Raw genomic sequence first — 19,149 nt, forward strand, 5'->3', positions numbered from 1 at the left:
AAATTGTTGAATATTTCATTACATTATTCTTTGACTTTAGTAAATTAAATTTTATGTGTTACATGCAACAAAACTTTTAAGTGACAAAACTACTTTTTTAAAGCAAAAAAAAAAAAAAAACAGTGGAGAATAAATCTCATACTTTTTAAAAAACAAAAAGTATGTCAGGTGGATATACTTAATTGTAGAAGTAATTTACGTAAGATTATGCTTTCTATGTTTGCAATGTGGTATTTAGAGGAATTGTTTTTAATACAACATAAGGGGGTTGCATTAAATGCAAAGTAATACTTGGATAATGCCAAAGTATTACTTTGGGTTATTCAGTTATTAATTTATATTTTTTCTTAATTTCAAGTGACTAATTTGATTATGCGCTATTTTTATCGCTATGAATGCGTTTTCAAGAGGAAAGAAAGAAAACAACTCTGCAATGCCTGCAATTTATTTTTTCAAAATAATAGCTTTACAAATACAAAAAATGCTCGCGATAATGTTATGTACAAAATTACAATTTTTTTCGGCAGTGGTGTTATTTAAAAAACATTTCTTCACACCATGTAAGCTAAACATACTTGAACCATCACCGCCACCCTAAAAAAAATGAATTTCGCAAACTCTTGCATTCGCACGAACGTTTTCCCAAGTGACAAGTTGTAGAGAAGCCTTGGTCTAGCGGGGAAATGGCTCTTCCAAATAAACTGCTTATGAAATATGCATACATTTTCTGATTTTTTGTATGAAATTAAAAATGCAACAAGCGTGCATTTTTATCAAGAACTGATTTTCAATCAAACATCCTTTAATACTTAATCAATAGATATGATGATAATTCTAACTGAATGACAGTAGTTTAAGGAAAAGAAGATATCAAATTTTTGTATAAGTCTTCCGTCGCATTTTGAATATTTAAATGCTTCAAAAAACTTATGTTGAATAACAATAAGGTGATTTTTTCTTACGCTAACAGTATTTGCAAAGAACGAAAATATTCATTTAAAAAAAAAAACTATGAACGGATATGAAAGTATCCAATAACAAATGTATCGTCTCTATATAATGACAATTTTCTGAGACGGAAAAAGTAAGGAACTTGTAAAAGAAGCGTCGACTGGCATGTGCGTTCCAAGTGATACTACAATGGCAGAAAGCCGATATTTCTTCTAAAATATTTGAAAAAGTCCTTGTCTAGCCTCCTCTTCCAAAACCAGTTCCCGTTCTAGAGCCTGTGCCTTGTGGTCGTGGTTGAGGTTGGGGTTGTAGGACAGGCTGTCTGTAGCTTCCCTGTCCTCGTCCTGGTGTAACAGCCTCCGCCCTGGCCACATCTTGCTCGTTGTGGAAAGGAACGTTGGGACCAGCTCCCAGGTTGGCATTCAGGTAATAGAAATCCCTCGCGCTTCCACAAGGAACGGCGTCTTCAGGGTAGGTGCAGGTGAAGGAGAACTGGTTGAAGACGGTCTGATTGCCGCACAGGAACGACCACTGGAGCATCTCAGACGTTCCGTCGTTGTTGACGACGGTGTGGCACACGTGGAAGATTTGGCAGTTGTTGTCCTGATCGGCGTAGTAGCCGTCTGTGCTACAAACGAATGTGGTTCTTACGGCTCCAACAAGCAATTCAGCTCCATCAGGAAGATCATAAGCTGCTCGTTTAGACTGGAAAGAGGAAAAAAAAAAAACTTTAAATATATTTGCGTAACTTCTTGAGCATAAAAATTCAACAAACTAATGCATTATATTTTTATGTCTTTTGTGATACATGGCTTATAAAATATCATCAGGCAATGGTATTTTATTAGTTTTAATGTAAATAAAAGTAAATATAGTGAATCTCAGTTGAAAAGTTTGTGGAAGGTTGAGAAGAATATTTTAATCGAATTAAGGGGACTTTGTGATAGTTGTTCCATACTTACGACCTTCTATTCGTAAGTATCCCACGTTAGGCTTGTCAGTTGTTTTTACTCTAGTCATCATATGCAAATCACTTCTATTACCGTCGTATTAACAAAATGTCTGTTTTACAGCAGTTTCACTCACTATATATATATATATATATATATATATATATATATATATATATATATATATATATATATATATATATATATACATATATATATATATATATATATATATATATATATATATATATATATATATATATATATATATATATATATATATATATATATATATATATATATATATATATATATATATATATATATATACCACAATTTATCGAGGTGTTTAATGTTTATGTTATTTTGAGTGTCATTAAATAACTATAATAGTCTCAAAAGTAAAAATCTGGTTGGTTGGTTGGTTGGTTGGTTGGTTGGTTGGTTGGTTGGTTTATTTGTTTGTTTAATTTTACTGGTACAAAAATCCTTGGGGGCTATACTGTGCTAAATAAGGTACATTATTTATTTTTTACATACAAAGTCGTAAGATACATGTAGGCCTTAAAAACATGAAAACAAGTAAAAATTAAGAAAATATAGTTGAAATAATATCTAGGTATAAACTTTAAATAATTAGAAAAGGACGAAACCACATAATGATGTGACAAACATTAAATTAAAAAAGCTAAACCAATCTCCTATTTTAAAAATCTGGAGATTAAGTTTAAGATATGTAATTCAAACGGAAAAGCTTGCTATAGAACAATCATGAAATCAGAAGAAAAAAAACAAAGTCTGAAACATTATTTATCCAAGTCACACAACTGTGAATAAAGTTTGAGAAAATATTTCATGCACATTTTTAAAATAAAAACATATAAAAATATAAAACGTTCAAAAATGTTTCATACCCTTGAGGCACTAAGAACAAGTGTGACGCTTGTTAGAACTGAAATAATGAAGAAAAATATGTTACAGAATGCAAAAAGATCATTCAAAACTGTTAAATAAAAATAATTATGCTTAATTGAGGCAGTGAGAAGTAAAGGGATGAAAGAGCAAAACTAAACATTTCTAGATAACTAGTGCAAATGTTAGGAGAACCTCTCTCTGACTAGTAGTTGCTGCTGAACAGAAAGATTTAGAAAAAAAAAATTCAATGAAAACCTACCTAGGACCTGAAGTTTAAACTCGTTTTACTCAAAACTTCGAAAAGTCCACTTATATTCCTTTGCTTCTCACTGCCGCAATTTTATATGGATTGCATAGAAATGTTTTAATAAACTACTCTAATAAATTTAGACTAAATGAAAAAATTCTTGATTCCTCTTTAAACATTTGCGTATTGATACTTAGCATTATGGTTAGTATTATTTTTCACTTATTTAGTTTCTTTATTTACTCCTTTGAATGCCTATTATTTTTCACTTATTTAGTTTCTTTATTTATTCCTTTGAATGCTTATTATTTTTCACTTATTTTTTTTTTCTTTCCTCATTTGAAAGCCTAATTTCAACACGTGTACCTTTATATAATACTTCTCATACTTTATTTAAAGGTTTTATTTTTTTTTTCTTTATTTTAATTCCTATTTATCATATATATTTTTAATACTTTTAATTGACTTTTCATACTTTTTAAAAAAGCAATTTATATCAAATAAAAATGAAAAAATTCTAAAATAGAAAAGTAAATAAATAATAATAATATTAACTGTATTGTTCTAAATCCTAACACGACGTGAAAAATATCATAAATTCACTACAATAAAGAAAATGTTTTACGCTTTATTTTTTTTTTAAAAAAGGCAAAATTTTTTTTGTTCGGATGTCGTTAGAAATTATTCACATTTTAATACTTAATACTTATTTTAAGAGTTAAAAACGTTCACTAATTTTCAGATGATATACTCGGCAGAGTATGAAACACAGTGCATTCGGTAAAATGCCTAGGCATTGTAGACAGTACCGAATTTCTTAAGGCAAAGTATGAAATATGAGAATAGCTACTTTCCTAATGGCATCCCATATAAAACCTACGCATTCTATAGAAAGACCAATGCTGCTTAGGCAAAGTATGATGAAAGGTTGCTATAAAGCATCGTATAAATGACGTGCATTCCTCAAAACCGCAAATGTAGTTCAAGAAAAATATTGATAGTATCATTAAAGAACATTTAGTCGAAATACGAAAAACGAAACTTTTACAAAACAAAATATCTGCCTTTCTCATTAAGGGAAACATTTTTTATGCCAAAAATGAGGAATCAATATTTACCTACTTGTAGCAACATGGTTAGCTTGAATGATGCTTAAAATTATAAAAAACCACGTAATGTTCGAAACAAATAGATAACGTATTTCATACTTTGCAGGTTTCTCAGCTAGCATACTTACATAGAATGAATAGAAAGTTTAAAATATGAACCATTTCATACATTGCTGGCTAGTTTTACGCGTCACATTCAATGTCTAGGCATTTTATAGAATGCCAGATATCAAACTTTTCGGTAACATATAGGTTTGAAAATAATTACTAAAAGTACGATACGTACCAAGAAATAATGAGATCTTCATGATGCAAAATGTGAATTAAATCTGCAATGAAAAGTGGACTAAATCAGAACCAGACTTAAGCATTCAAAATGTGCATTAATGTATGCATTGAAAACAAATGTACAAACATGTTCGGCAGCATAAACCAATAAGTATATGTTATAGGCCGAATAAAAAAATTTCCTACACCCCTTAGTTAAATGAAGTTTTATTTAATTGAGGAAAGAATTCTTTTGTAACTGAAAAATGCATAGTCAGTGAAGAATTAGCTTTGATTTGTTTCTTGTATGGTTATAGTAGAACCATTTTAAAGAAAAACACTTGGTTTATCAATGTCTTTAAGCATATGCCCATTGATCATTTTATCGGTGGAATTAAAACTTTCTTACATCACTTAACTAGATGTTTTTTTTTCTTAATTTGTTTTAATTTCGGAGAATGTATTATAACTTAAAAATGCAGAATCAATGAGAAGTCAGCTTAGATTTGTATCTTGTGTCGTTCCAGTAAATTTATTTTGAAGAAAAACATTTTGTTCATTAGTATCCTCAAGCATATTAGTATAAATCATTTTTTAGCTGAAGCTCTTGAATGTTTTAGAAATAAAAAAGAACTCGTTTTAACGAAAAATAATTGAGCTGCAATTGAATTTCGCATAACATTTCACACACAACATCAAATATTAAAAGGAGGTAACCACCTTTCAAGTAATAATACCTATAAAAGTACTGTTTTCTTTTCGTCAAATCAATGAATAATATTTTCAATGGCTAATGTTACAACCATTTTCAGAAATTATATCTTTCATCAAATATTTTTTGCTGATGTTAGCAGTTGGCATATCAATTTGATCAGAGTCAGTTAATTCAGAAATAAACAAGCTTTTCACCTTTCGAGCAATAATTTCTTTAATGAAAATTGATTACATTTTAGATTTACATTATCCAGATAAGTTATTTGGTATTGTATCCGATGATTATCTGAAGCCTAACATTATGATAAGTATTAATTTCCCTCAAATATTTAATTATTAATAATTGTAGGGTTCCTGTGCGACATGTTTTTGTTTTACGGTTCATGTTATATTAGTAAAATAGTTTCTTTTTTAATTACTTATAATGTGTGATAATTTTAATATGGTACTGACGGTAGTTATTGTTATTGAGTTTCAGTACACTTAGAAAAAACAATCTTAGTATTACCAATGGTATTACTTTGTTTTGAAATTTCTTCTGTTGATTTAAGTATTTTTTATTTTATTTTCTATTTATTTATTTTTCATACATTTTGAAGCGCGAGAAAGGTCAGAGATTTCCATTTTGTTTGCGCTTGGACGGTATAGTTTACCAAAGAATCACCTCAAAAATTATGTTTTGCTTTTTATTTACAATTCCTTACAGAAAATTATATATACAGCCCCAAAAAAACGTTTTATAACTCTTACCTTAATGGCTCATTCTTTTACTGGATATTAAATTTTACTGTTCATGTAGCTTTAACTTGTTTAGGACACGCTATTTGAAGTCCTTTTTCTTTGACTTACATGTACCTTTTTCAATGCGAAACAACTAATTACTTGAAAAACTAATATTTAGACATAGAAAATGAAGTTACATTTTATAAGCCAAAATGAAGTAAGAAGTTCTAATCTATCAAGGAGTTTGTTGGTGTGCATATGACACACAATTTTAAAACTTAAAACGAACATATTTTTTAAATATTTTTAGGCATAAATTCAAAATATATATCGCATCCGAAGATGTTTTTATGCAAAAAAATTAATAAATAAATAAAATTAAATAAACTCAAATTCTATGCTTTCAAATATATTAGAAAAAATTCTTCTTCCTTCATTTATTTATAAATTTTTAGTTTTTTTATTTTTTTATTTCTTTTTATTTTTTTATTCATTTATTTATTTATTTTTAAAACATGCTAAACTTTTTCCTTCACATGTTTTGAAATTCGTTTTTAGAGTAAATGAGCTGCAAATGTTTTATAATACACATTTTTAGCAAACTATATTCCGAAATATTTCTACTCTCGCTCAGCAGCGCCCCTAACTTCAATTTTTGTTCGGAAAGAAAGCTTACATTTCTGAACAAAACTCTGAAATTTACTGAGTCATTAAGAAAATGTGCATGCACACATTCCTGTCCATAATCAGAAGAAATATTAAGGATTTAAAAAAAGAAATGCAATAAGGTTTCAAAATTCACTAAATCATCAGACAGAGTTTTCTGAATAAGCGCCTTTTGGGGAGGTCACTGTGACTTTCCCTAATCTCTCATTGGGGAGGCCGCACAATGAGGCGAAAACGCCAAAAAGCGCTTAAAAATGTTTTTAAACCTCTCTCGCTTGTTTGTTTACTCAGGCATGTATAAATGAGTTTTTTCTATTTGTTTGGGCTCAGGGCTCATATTTCGCAGGTTTACGCAGCTAATTCCTTTTCAGGGTCCTTATACAGACCATTGATGATTAATTAATATTAATTTCAAAAAGTACATAAGAGGACATTTTTGCTTGTGTTTTGAAAAAAAAAATAACCGCGATTTCTCAAGTTTTCGGTGCTGATCAAAACCGATTTTCGGTTTGAGAATTCGATTATTTATTTTTTTCGTCCTATTACTATCGCTGGACACGAGAGAAATGAAATATACCCGCCTTTAATAATAAAAAAAAATTATAGAATGCTTAAAAGCAATTTTTTTAAATTCCCACGTTCATGTTTTTTTAACTTTCTAAAGGCTTCCTTTAGCTTTGTAGTGGACGAAGAGCTCTAAAATTCCAGTTCTGATTGCCTAAGAGGTAGGCCTGTGCAAATTTATTAATCCTCAATTGGTTGAATATGTGAAAACAAAAACCATTTATAAGCGCTTTTTGGCGTTTTCGCACCACTCTGCGCCGAACCCTCGCTATCATTCTTAAATTTATACCACAGTAGGGCATAAACGCTTCGACACCTTTACTCGAAGAAAAAACAGGTTAAAAAATGTTTCAAGGACTGCTCATGCAAACCTAAATGTAACAACTCCCAACACAAATGCAACAAATTTGTCAAGGACAAAGACAGTTAACTATTTTAGTCTAGTTTATGGTCTGAAAAAATCTTTTGTTCCGGAATCACAAATCGTTTCACAATTTCCTCGGCGGTCATCATACGAAGAAGGATGAGCTTTGCTTTCTACAACGTGTTCTTTCTGAAAGATGACATAAAAATTGAGAAAAGAATACAACGTTTCTTGGATTAGGGGCGAAAGATTATCCTTATGTTCGTTTTGAAGGTCGTTGCGCGTCGTTTTGCTGTTGAAATTGGTACCTCAAGCTTAAAATGGATTGAGGAATAGCGTTATTACAGAGAGGGAAAATATTTATCATTTCATTCTTATTATTTTTTTTTCAACTCATCGTGGTTTGTTTTCTTCTAATGGTGCTGTGAATTGGCTTCTCACTTTTTCCAGACCTAGTGACTCAATTCCCCCCCCCCCCCCCCCCCCCCCGTTCAATTTCTTCTCATTCCGTACAATACGTACTTAAAAAAAGCTTCTGATTCTTGAATACTTATTTGTATCATTTTTATTATTTTACTTTGCTAGTTTTATTTACTTATTTTTTCTTATGTTATTTATTGGCTTTTGAATAAATGAATAAACAAATTAAAAATGAATTTAATTTGAAGGTCTTCAAAATTTAGCATTTGTGAAATGTGTTGGCAAACAACAGAATGCACCTTATAGCTGCGTTTAAAAAAAATAAAATAGACGAAAAGTCTATTTTCGTTTCATACGTTCAGTTTTTATTTTCCTCTTCCCTTACAGTTGATAACCATAATATTATAGAGAACGATATTCTTCCATGCAATGGAATGTGAAAATCTCAGGATATCGAAAAGAAAATTTATATATTTTTATCATTATATTATTGTTACGACTTTAGCATGAATATATTTTACGCGTTTAACAATATAACTTATCACAAGAACTATTTTTAAGTGAAAGTTTTTGAGTTTACCTCAAAAAAATTTGTTTTGTTGCCACATTTTACATTCGAATTACTTTGTTTATTCATTTATCGTGTTTAGAATGATGTTTCCACTTTTCAGTGTCGACTTTAATGTTACAGAAAACTTAACTAATTTTGTGTTTATGAAAATAATATTTTATTTCCTACAAATTCAAAGGTAACATTAACCGATTTTTTATACCACTTAAATTGAAATTTGGTCAACAATTACGATCACCTTAGTTGAAGTTACAGTTACACTAGCTACTCTTAAATGCGTAAATAAACATTTCAAAAATCTTAAACCAAGTAGATAAATGTCAATCAATTGGATGCATAGTTTTAGTAGTAAACAAGCTATATCTTTCAGTTTAAATATTTGTAAATTTTGAATTTCGTTAAATATCTCTTTTATAGTTTTTTTCCCTGTAAAAACTTAGTTTCTATTCGAATTTTGTTTTGTTTTTTTTTTTACCATTAACTCGCCAAATATTTATCGTATCAAATTAAATGTGGGACACATTCGTTTTCTTTTTTATTTTCAATTATATTTTTCTCTGATTTAATCGTAAGCGAAATTAACTACATATCTTAATTTCGATTACGAAAATGTGTTTCGTCCTGCTTAAAATACTAAAATTTTCAGAAAATGAATTCTCGGCGCAGAATAAAAATAATAACATTTCAAATATTCAAACAAACAAAATATTCGAGCATAATATTCAAAAAAAAAAGAGAGGAAATAATTCAAACTAGTTAAAATGAAAAGGAAACGCAAAGCATTTCATCTGTTGTCTCTCAAAACATTCGATTTTCATAATTTAAATTGATGACAGTATAAACTTAACGATGTCATTTTTTAAATTTTGAAGCATTTTTCCAAGAACTTTGCATACAATAGTTATTTTTACGCTTTTCATGAAGATGAACGACTTATTCTAGAAAAGTAGGTACATTAGAACTCTAATTATCCGAACACCGACTATCCGAATCGCTTTCAGAATTCAGAAAAAAAAAACACAATCAAGGAGAAAAAAACACTGCAATTCTCAAAAGAATGATTCTGTCTACGCGCGCTTATAGTCAAACAGTTTACTATGATTGAAATGTTCATGAAGTAATGACTTTCTATTAAAGCAATGTATCTACATAGTACACACTGTACTAATGTACAACACTTGTAAATACGCTCAGCAGGAAAAAATTTACATTTTCAATCCATTAATTAAAACTTTTTTTCTTAAAAGTAGGGGTTCTTTTTCTCTTTTTAACATACACTCAGTAATTGATTGAAATCGACCCATTTTTGAGAAAATATCTGACTACCCGAATGAATCCCGGCTCCAATTGGTTCATATAATTAAAGTTCTGTCGTAAATTCAATTCCTTTTTTTTTTTTTTTCGCAAATGCGCTTTTTGCACAGATATTTCATTGCAATGCTTAGACGGACCAACAACCTAAAAAAGTTAGATATCTTTTAAATAGCCCCTTGCATGGTTTAAACAGAACAGGGAACTCATATCTTTCTGTATCCACAGATATGTTAATTTTTCATTAAAAATGTTTTTTGGAGATATCTACTTTTGAAGACATGCACTTAGAATGGAAGAAAAGCATAATTTGAAATTTATTTTAAAATGAATAAGTTTTAAAATGAAGATAACCATTTTCGCTTTTCACAAAAAGAAAAAAATAAATAATCGTTTAAAAATGGCAAATATTTAGCGGTGCGTGAATGTATTCAGATCTTGAGACCTTTTTATGTCATTCCAAGCGTAATTGATGCATTAAAAATTGAAAATATGCCTCAAAACTTTAGTCAATTTTATTTTCACGCACTGTCCTCATATGTATTATAGCCGATGATCGAGTAACGAGCGTGTTTCAACAACGAAACTCGAGCCACGTCATGGTAATTTGATAATGTATTTTGGTAATGTTTAAAATGCGGGGAAAGGCTTTATTGTGACAAGGCTGAACTCGATCCGGTAACTTAACTGTTTTACTGGAAAGACTCATTTCAGGGGAATGAAGAAACGAAAAAATGATAAACAACGAACGCTACCTACTGTAATTTAGGGTTCATCCACTGGAGTTAGGGTTACAATTTCAACTATCAAAATATCACCAAACAGGCAATGGCTCCGTTCAAATGCAAAAGCAATTTTCACCCGTCATACCTTGACGGGCGATTTTCCAGCATATTAAATAAAAATATGGCTACGCGGAAAATTAAAGTCAAAAAGCAATTTGAATTTAAAAAATATTATTATGGAATGGTTTTTAATTTTTTAATTCGGAATGTCTAATAGTCTAAAAGTTAGAAAATCACAATAGTACATACACATCTTTTTTATTTTTACGCCTAGTCATCTTTTATCTCATCCTAAAATCTTCTTTTTTTTCATGGAATATCTCTTTATCTTAGTCTTTACTTTTTTCGTATATTTCACTCTTCCAAAATGAATTTCGTAACACTGAAAGGTGTCAGCGAATATTTTTACTCCTTGAAAACGGAAAAAGCAATCTCTCTCTTTTTTTAGCTGTTAATTTTCTTAAACGGTTTTATTTTTCCCACTGCTGCTTTTCCTATCTTTTTTTTCCAGAAATAAACCTTTAAAAAATCGCATATGCTTTAAATTTTTTTAATAATAAATGTATTTTGATCTGAAACAAAATATTATATTTTAAAATATAATACTGTATTTATATTCAAATTCATTCTTCTAAAAGGAAGTAATTAAAAGGCGAAAATATTTGTAATTTTGTTTAAACTACAAGTACATGCATTATCATCAGAAAAGAGTTATTACCTTTATAGCTTTTATTCTATGCAACGTAAAAATTCTCCGACTAAAACAACCGACTGATGTAATATTACCTTTGAACCAATGTTCTTTATTGCAATGTAACCATTGCTTTTCTTTCAAGATTTAATATTATAATTTCAAAACATTAAATCTTATGTTAAGAAGATTTTCTCTACAATATGCCGTGAACAAGTTTCTTTTTCCGAAAATATTAAGCTTAACAATTTAAGATAGAACTCATTGCGTAAATGTAGTTAAACTAACCTGCAGTAGCAAGGTATACCAATGTAGTGCTTAAACTATGTTTCATTGGAAAATTAAAAAAAATAAAATAAATTTACTTCGTACATTTTCCTAGTTTTGACTCGCACCTTTTCTTCCTTGCATGTTATACACAAACCAGTTTTGCCATTCATAACTGAGAAACTTACTATAGAAATTAACTACACAATATAGAAATTCACAATAAGAAAATTAATATAGGGGGTGAATTTCAGGAAAAAGGGGAACACTTGAATTTCAAAAATTAATGTTCTGTCACTTGTCACATATTATTCTCTTTAGAAATAAATGAGTTTCTTGAATCTTAACCTGTTTTTCCCAAATAGTTGATGACTTTCAGAAAATCAAGTGCAAAATCAAGTTTTCTCTTTGTGTTTTTACAGAGCAAAAATTCTCTTTTTTTTGTTACATACTGTAATTTCAATAAACTTGTTATCAGCATATAATATTTAGGTTAACTTTTACCTTTTGAATGTCCAGTTGAACCTTTTGGTAAGTAATTTAAAATTTCTTTTATTTCAACCATGAAATAGGTCCATTTCTAAGGGGACAATTTGATGTCCTTCCGTTACCAAAATACTACATCTCAGTTAGTTCACCAAGATCTTATTGGGTATAGAAACTAACATTTTTTTAATGCAAAGTAGAATTATGTCCCTTGCCAAGGAGGCGTAGTTATAAATGTAATATATCTTTAATTTATATGAAATTTAATGGTAATGGAAGGACAAAAAAATACGGTAACGGAAGGACATTTAGCTATAAGCTGGTACAGGGTAAAATTTTAGAATGCTAGTATAAAACAAACTATTGTTTAAAGTTAGTAGTCACATTTGAAACATATAAGTTGATTTGTACAAAAATTATGTGTGCTTTAATTTAAAAAATTAACTTTTATTTATTTTTTTAAAAAAAATGTATCGTGATCTTATTTTTTTTCTATTGTATGGGATGAAAATCATGGAAACTACACTTAAAAGTTCATATGCATATGAAAATCATTTTGGTATGATATGTTTGTCATACGACAAACCAATTCAATCAGAAACATTTGCTTAAAATTTTGAAATTTATACAGAAACAATACAATATTAAAACTGCTTTCAGATTTGTTGCCACAAGTCACAGTAAATGATTGTACAAAGCAATGGTTTAACCGTTAAACCTACTGCGAAGAGATTAGTAATGTTAAAGATCATTTTTCGAAAAGATGGAGTAATTATCCATTTTCATCCTGACACACAAAATATACACTATTTGAATCTTGTAACAAATTATGTTATTGAATATAGTAAGTATTTCAACAAATCGAAGGAGATTTCTTTCAAAAGTCAAGAAACTGAGGACAGTTATAAATAATGTTAAAAATAAAGTTACAGCTGAATCAAATCATAAGAAAATGCCGAGAATTCATTAACGTTTAGACAAGTTTTGTTAGTTGGATGAAAGGGAAAGAAATTAACAAAGAGCAATGTTGGACAGGTACTTCATATAGATGATGAAAGAATAGAAATAGCTTGTTTGAGAATACATAAAAATGTGGGAATGATCTTTGCGTTTCCTGAGAAAGAGGGTAAATGTTCTATGGATTCGGATAAAATTATTGAGTATTTAAAGAATTCAGAATTGTAACAGATGTATATTAGTATTAGATATTGTTTCAGGCTGCTGTAGTAGTTGGAAAAATGTTTGTAAGTTGAAATTTACCAAGTATATTGTTTTGGACTTCTTGTCCTTCCGTTACTGTCCTTCCACTATTCTTAACAAATACATAATTTATATGTTAAAATAATTATTTTTAAAACTAGAGGTGAAATTGCAATGCTTAAACACTCCCGTATGTGCTCTATTTTTTTAGAATTTTCCCTTTTATAGTTCAGTTGAACTTTTGGGAAAAACATTTTAGCGTGAAAATCATCTCACAAAAATGTCCTTCCGTTACCGTTTTTTAAATCTGGTTTTTAAAAAAAAGTTACTAGCAAAAAATTCTTGGTTTTGGCTTTTTAAGCAACTTACTATGATGTGTACAAAAGTCTATGTATCAGTTTTTGAAAAAATGTATTTTTATATGCTCACAGACAGAAATGCATCGATTTTTTTGTAAAACTGTCCTTCCGTTACCGCTGGAGTTTACCATGGCTTACCTCCGTAAGAAAGGATTCATTGCTGCATTTAATAATTGCTTCATTAAGATATGTAAAAATAATTTTTTAAACTTCCTATATTATCTAAGTATTTGCTCGTATCTTTTCTTCCTTACATATTTACACGAAGCATCTTTAGCAATGATAACTGAGAAACTTACTGTAGAAATTAACTACACAATACAGGAACTCACAATAAAACATTTTAATACCGGGCTTACCTCCGTAAAAAAAATATTCATAGTTGCATTTAAACATTTGTTCATTAGGATGTGTAAAAATAATTTTTAAAACTTCGTATATTATCTAGGTGTTAACTTGCACTTTTTTTTTCTTTGTATGTTTTATACTAACTGATTTTATACTTCATAACTGTGAGAAACTTACTCCAGAAATCAACTACTCACTACAGAAACTCACTTCAGAAATTATTAAGATAGAACTTACAGTGAAGGTATAGCACAGTCAAACTAACCTGGTTAACAAAATATTTGTTTCCTTTATTAACAAAATAAAAAGTTTATTCCCTGGTAAACAAATTTCATACTAACTGGCTTTATCATTGGTAACAGCGAAAAACTCAGTATAGCAATTAACTACTCACTTTGTAAATTATTAAAATAGAACATACAGTGAAAATACAGCACAAACTAACCTACGAGACAAAATATTCATTATTGCGTTTAAACATTACTTTATTAGGATACGTAAAAAAAAAATTTTAACTTTGTATATTATCCAAGCATTAACTCGCACTATATTTCCTTGTATATGTTTTATCATTCATCACTGAGAAACTTACTATAAAAAGTTACTACTAGCTGCGGAAACTCACTTTAGAATTTACTAATATAGAACTTATAGTGAAGGTACAATACAGTTAAACTAATCCGGTTAACGAAGTATTCACTCTCAAGTTTTAACATTGTTTCATTAGGATGTGTAAACAAAATTTTCAAAACGTACATTTTCTATTTCATTCAAACAAGCATTAGCACCATATCTTTCTTGAATTTTTTGTACTAGCTAGCAGGGCCCTATTAGTATGTCAGGGGGTCCTAGGCCAAACCCTTTTTCGGGGCCCTAATGTAGTTAAAACTTACAATTTCAGCTATTGCATAAACCAATTTTAGCCATTTGGGGCCCCTAAAGAGCGGGGGCCCTACGCCATGGCCTAGTTCACCTATTTAGTGATCAGGCCCTGCTAACCAGCTTTGTCATTGATAACAGCGAGAAACTCAATATAGCAGTTAGCTATCACTTTAGAAATTATTACCATAGAACGAAGAGTGAAAGTAAAGAACAAACTAACCTACGGAACAAAATATTCATTATTGCGTTTAAACAACGTTTCAATAGTATATGTAAAAAACTTTGAAAGCTTCATTATTATTTTTTAAGTATTAGCAAATTCTTAGAGGGAAAAAATAGGAAAATTCTTTCTTGTATATTTTATACTAACAAGTTTTACCACTGATAACTACGGGAAATTCACTATAGATTTTAACTACTTACTATAAAATTATTAAGTTAGAACTTATATAACTGGTACAGTACAATCAAATTAAACTGCATAACAAATATTTGTTGTTAAGTTTAAAGATAGTTGGATTAAGATATGAAAAATAATTTTTAAACTTCGTACATTGTCTATTTATTAATTGGCAGCGTTTCTTTCTTGAATGTTTTTATTGAGCGACCAGTTTTATCGTTGATAACTTGTGAGCAACTCAGTATAAAAATTATTTACTCACTTTAGACGTTACTAAGATATAACTTACAGTGAAGGTCCACTTAAACGAACCTTTGTAGCAAAAAATTGATTATTACGTTTTAATAGTTTCATTTGGGTATGTGAAAATAATTTTAAAATCTCCGTATGTTTTTCTAAGACTTGACTCGCACCTTTTCTGACTTGTATATTTTTCCAACCAGCTTTGCTATTGATAAATGCAAAAAACTCACTTTAGAAATGAAAACTTACCACTTTCACTGTAGAAACGGAAGAGCGGGATGAATTTTTTCTGATGGAGCATTTCACTGTCCCTCTCGTTTTATAGTAACTCTCTCCCGAAAGGTCAACTGACGAAACGGGTTACTTGACCAATGGGAGCAGGCGTGCGCTGGGCGCCCACTACAACTGTGTCAGATCGTCTGCCGGGATCAAAGAGAAGAAAATAATAAATAATTTTTCGCATTTTTTGAAAACTACGGAATTTTTACTTGCCTGTTGGCATCACTCATCTGAATCTCGTCTTCTTCAAGGCTATCTGCATAGATTTAGATCTTTGGGTATTCCGTTGAATTAAGACTTATCACGCCCGTTAAAACGAGGTAGCTTATGATGAATATGTAAACTAGTTTTTTTCTCATTTACTTCAAAAATTTCTTGTATGTATCTGATGGATTCTTGTCTGAGAAATCTGATACTAGAGAAAATAATGTGTATAAATGATGGTTTCTTTATCACCTTGCTGTTTTGCGTAATGTAGGGAAAGATCATTAAATATTTCATACTTTCGATAACATCGAAAAAATGCTTTAATCTTGAAACACAAAAATGAATTAACACAGTAATTAAACTTACTTTAATACTTCACTACTTTAAAAAGATGTAGAGAAATTTATCAGTTTCTTAACTGTGTAACTTTTTTCTTTAACATATTATTTATTGTGCTCAATGAATATATTTCTACAGCTTTTCGCATAACTGAAAATCTCCAACCCATATTCAAGACAATTCCTTCACGTCGACCGAATTTTGAAGCAAAATTAAATTGCAATGTGCAAGTTACAATGGAAGGTTTCGCTCAAAAAAACCGTCTTTGGGGGAAAATAGCATTTTTTTTCCTTCATGTAGCCTGACAGTAATGATGAAATAATTTCACGAAGTCTTGTACAGATAAAAGAAATTTATTGTAAAAAAAATATTTAAAAATTATGCTGTTTTTTAAAAAATTTTGGACCTTCATTTCGTTATTTTTCTCCCACTGGTACAACATTAGACAAAGGCATGTAGGTTACGCTAACATCAAAAACTTAAAATGGCGTCTACGAGGAGGTTTTGAGGGAAAATTCCAGAACCTTTAGTTTTAACAGATATTGTATGTTCAAATATGACAGTTTAAATCCAGATATAGGGACTTCTATGAGAGAATGCTCACTCCCCCCTCCCCAGGAGGTAAGTTCTGACTGCGCTAGTATTTAGCGTGAAATTGGAAATCTTCTAAATCTTCTCAGAACTACAAAACGTAGAAATGTATTAACGTTGTGAAAAAAACTTTTGGCTGTAAGGATCTGTTTCACAACGGAGGGGGGAGAGGGTCGAAGGTGAAAACATCCCCCAGAGCCATTGGTTTTAACATGAATGCAAATTATAATCCAGCAGTTTATGCATATGAAAGGGCTAGTTTGATCAAAAACTCTTCAGAAAGTTTATTTGATCAAAAGATCCCCTTCATAGGGTATTTTTCATCAGAAAAAACCGTCCAGAAGGTATAAAGTGACCAAAAAAAAAACCTCTCCAGAAGATACTTTTAGCTGCGCTAGTGATAAAGATCAAAGTAAAAAAATAATCACTTTATTTTTGTGAAGCAGTTTTTCTTAATCAGTGTAGGACTTTATAAATACCCTGTATCTCGTATATATAATCTGTCATCATTTTATTGAAATGAGGTTTTAAACTCTTTCTTTTCTCATTAAGAATAAAATTCAGGAAACTCAGCTTTCTCCACCTTTTTAACCCTTAAATGCCTATTTAAAAAAAATTAGGCTAAAATATGTTCTTTGGCTTTAAACTTCTGTTCAAGTCACGAAAAAATTACTTTAAAAAATCATAGTTTAATTTTGGTTTGGTAAAATAAACACTTGGTAAAATTCATTTTTAACTGAAAAAAACAACAGCAAATAATTTATCATCAAATACTCAAAAAGTTGATGAAAATTATAAATTGCCTTACTATATAAGTAGTAGAAAAACTTTAATCGTCACAAAATCAAACGTTGCCCTTAAATGCATGATTTTTTAAACACTTTAAAGTATGTTCTTTGACTTTAATTTTCTGCTCAAATCATGAGAAAAGTACTTTAAAAAAAAACATTATTTAGTTTTAGGATGGTTTATGATGAAACAGCCACTAGGCAACATTGGGCTTAACAGAAAAAGCAACAAATTATAATTTACCATTAAATGTCCCAAAGTGTTGATAAAAATTGTAAAAGTACCTTACAATTTAAAGTGATAAAACTTTAAGTGATAAAAAATTTTCGTCATAGAATTAAAAGAAGTAGACATTTTGAAGCGCACTAAATTTTAACGAAAAAAAAGTCCTACATTTGCGAATTCCGAAAAAAGAAATCGATTTTTCTTTTCCATCAGATTGGTGTAATTACAAGATCAAAATTGATTTAAAACCATCTTCAGTGAGTATTTTCTTGGTTATTGGCAACAACAGTTTCAGTTTGTTTCTATTGCATGTTACGAAACAATTTGGGTATGTTGCCAAACGGCAAAACGGTGCATCTAAGGGGTAGGCTATGCATTCTCAAGCGCCCTAAACTAAAAAAAAAATCCCACCTTTGCGAATACCTAAAAAAGAAATCTATTTTGGTTCTCCATCAGGTTGGTGCATTTACAAGTTTAAAATTCATTTAATAGCATCTTCAGTAAATATTTTTGTTTTTGGCAATTGCAGAGCTTTAATTTGTTTTTACAGTAATTTAAAAGGCAAAATTGTATGTGTTGCCAAATATTAAACTGACTTGAAACCTAAGGGTTAACTTTCCTTTTGTAATTTTATTACAATTAACTTCAAAAGAAACAGTAGAAACCCGAATACTGTACTCTGCTGCATTGTTATAATATCAATTTTCTAATTTCCTTTTGCAAAATAAGTTGGCAACACCATACACAGCTTTATGTATAAGCCAATAATTGTAAAGTTACTGTTTGTAAAAGAATTTTTAAAAATGATATGAAGTTTTTGAAATTTTTTATTTTCGAAACTTTGGCTCTACGGTCCTTTTCTGGAGAGAGAATTGAGAAAATACAACGTTCTATGTCAACCTTCGGATGCAATTTTTAAATATATTTTGACATAATCCACTAGAGAGCATCACCAAGCACTCAGTTATATGCACCAAGCAGTTCAACAGCTCTGCTCAAGAAGCAACACTAGTGGTTCTGCGTTCCTTGTGCTAACAAGTGTATTATAAGCTGTCGAACTTTTACATGTAGAAGCAGTTCTACATTATTTAAGAGTTCGTTTAAGTACGTATTTATGAGCACTATTCAATACTTTATGCAAAAGTATAGATGTATTTCTTATTTCTGATAAGGTTTTTATTTAAAAATTTGCCAATAATACTATATCTCCTAACCTAAAAATTACGACCTACTTTGGCCGAGCATAAAAACTTCTAAAAAACCCGTCAGCAAAATTTGGAAAAGAA

The 19,149-nt window shown here is 29.8% G+C and overlaps 1 protein-coding gene across 1 annotated transcript; it reads right to left on the reverse strand.

Moving 5' to 3' along the window:
* Window positions 1-427: 427 nt before the first annotated feature.
* On the reverse strand, window positions 428-15,757 carry LOC129229651 (uncharacterized). Its single transcript, XM_054864005.1, has 4 exons — window positions 15,683-15,757; window positions 4,459-4,501; window positions 2,816-2,853; window positions 428-1,656 (listed from the first exon to the last, which is right to left on the reverse strand). The coding sequence occupies exons 2-4, from the start codon at window positions 4,478-4,480 to the stop codon at window positions 1,189-1,191; spliced, it is 528 nt and encodes a 175-aa protein (XP_054719980.1). The 5' UTR covers window positions 4,481-4,501; window positions 15,683-15,757; the 3' UTR covers window positions 428-1,188.
* Between the last annotated feature and the right edge of the window lie 3,392 nt (window positions 15,758-19,149).

Source organism: Uloborus diversus, chromosome 9 (assembly GCF_026930045.1).
Source record: "Uloborus diversus isolate 005 chromosome 9, Udiv.v.3.1, whole genome shotgun sequence".
NCBI lineage: Eukaryota > Metazoa > Arthropoda > Arachnida > Araneae > Uloboridae > Uloborus > Uloborus diversus.

Bases quoted from the DNA above. Each gene is read 5' to 3' on its own strand.
- LOC129229651 (XM_054864005.1), bottom strand. From the start codon at position 4,480: ATGAAGATCTCATTATTTCTTG. The intron at 2,854-4,458 runs GTACGTATCGTA...TCATTATTTCAG, and splicing joins GAAGATCTCATTATTTCTTG to TTCTAACAAGCGTCACACTT. The intron at 1,657-2,815 runs GTATGAAACATT...TCCTCTTTCCAG, and splicing joins TTGTTCTTAGTGCCTCAAGG to TCTAAACGAGCAGCTTATGA.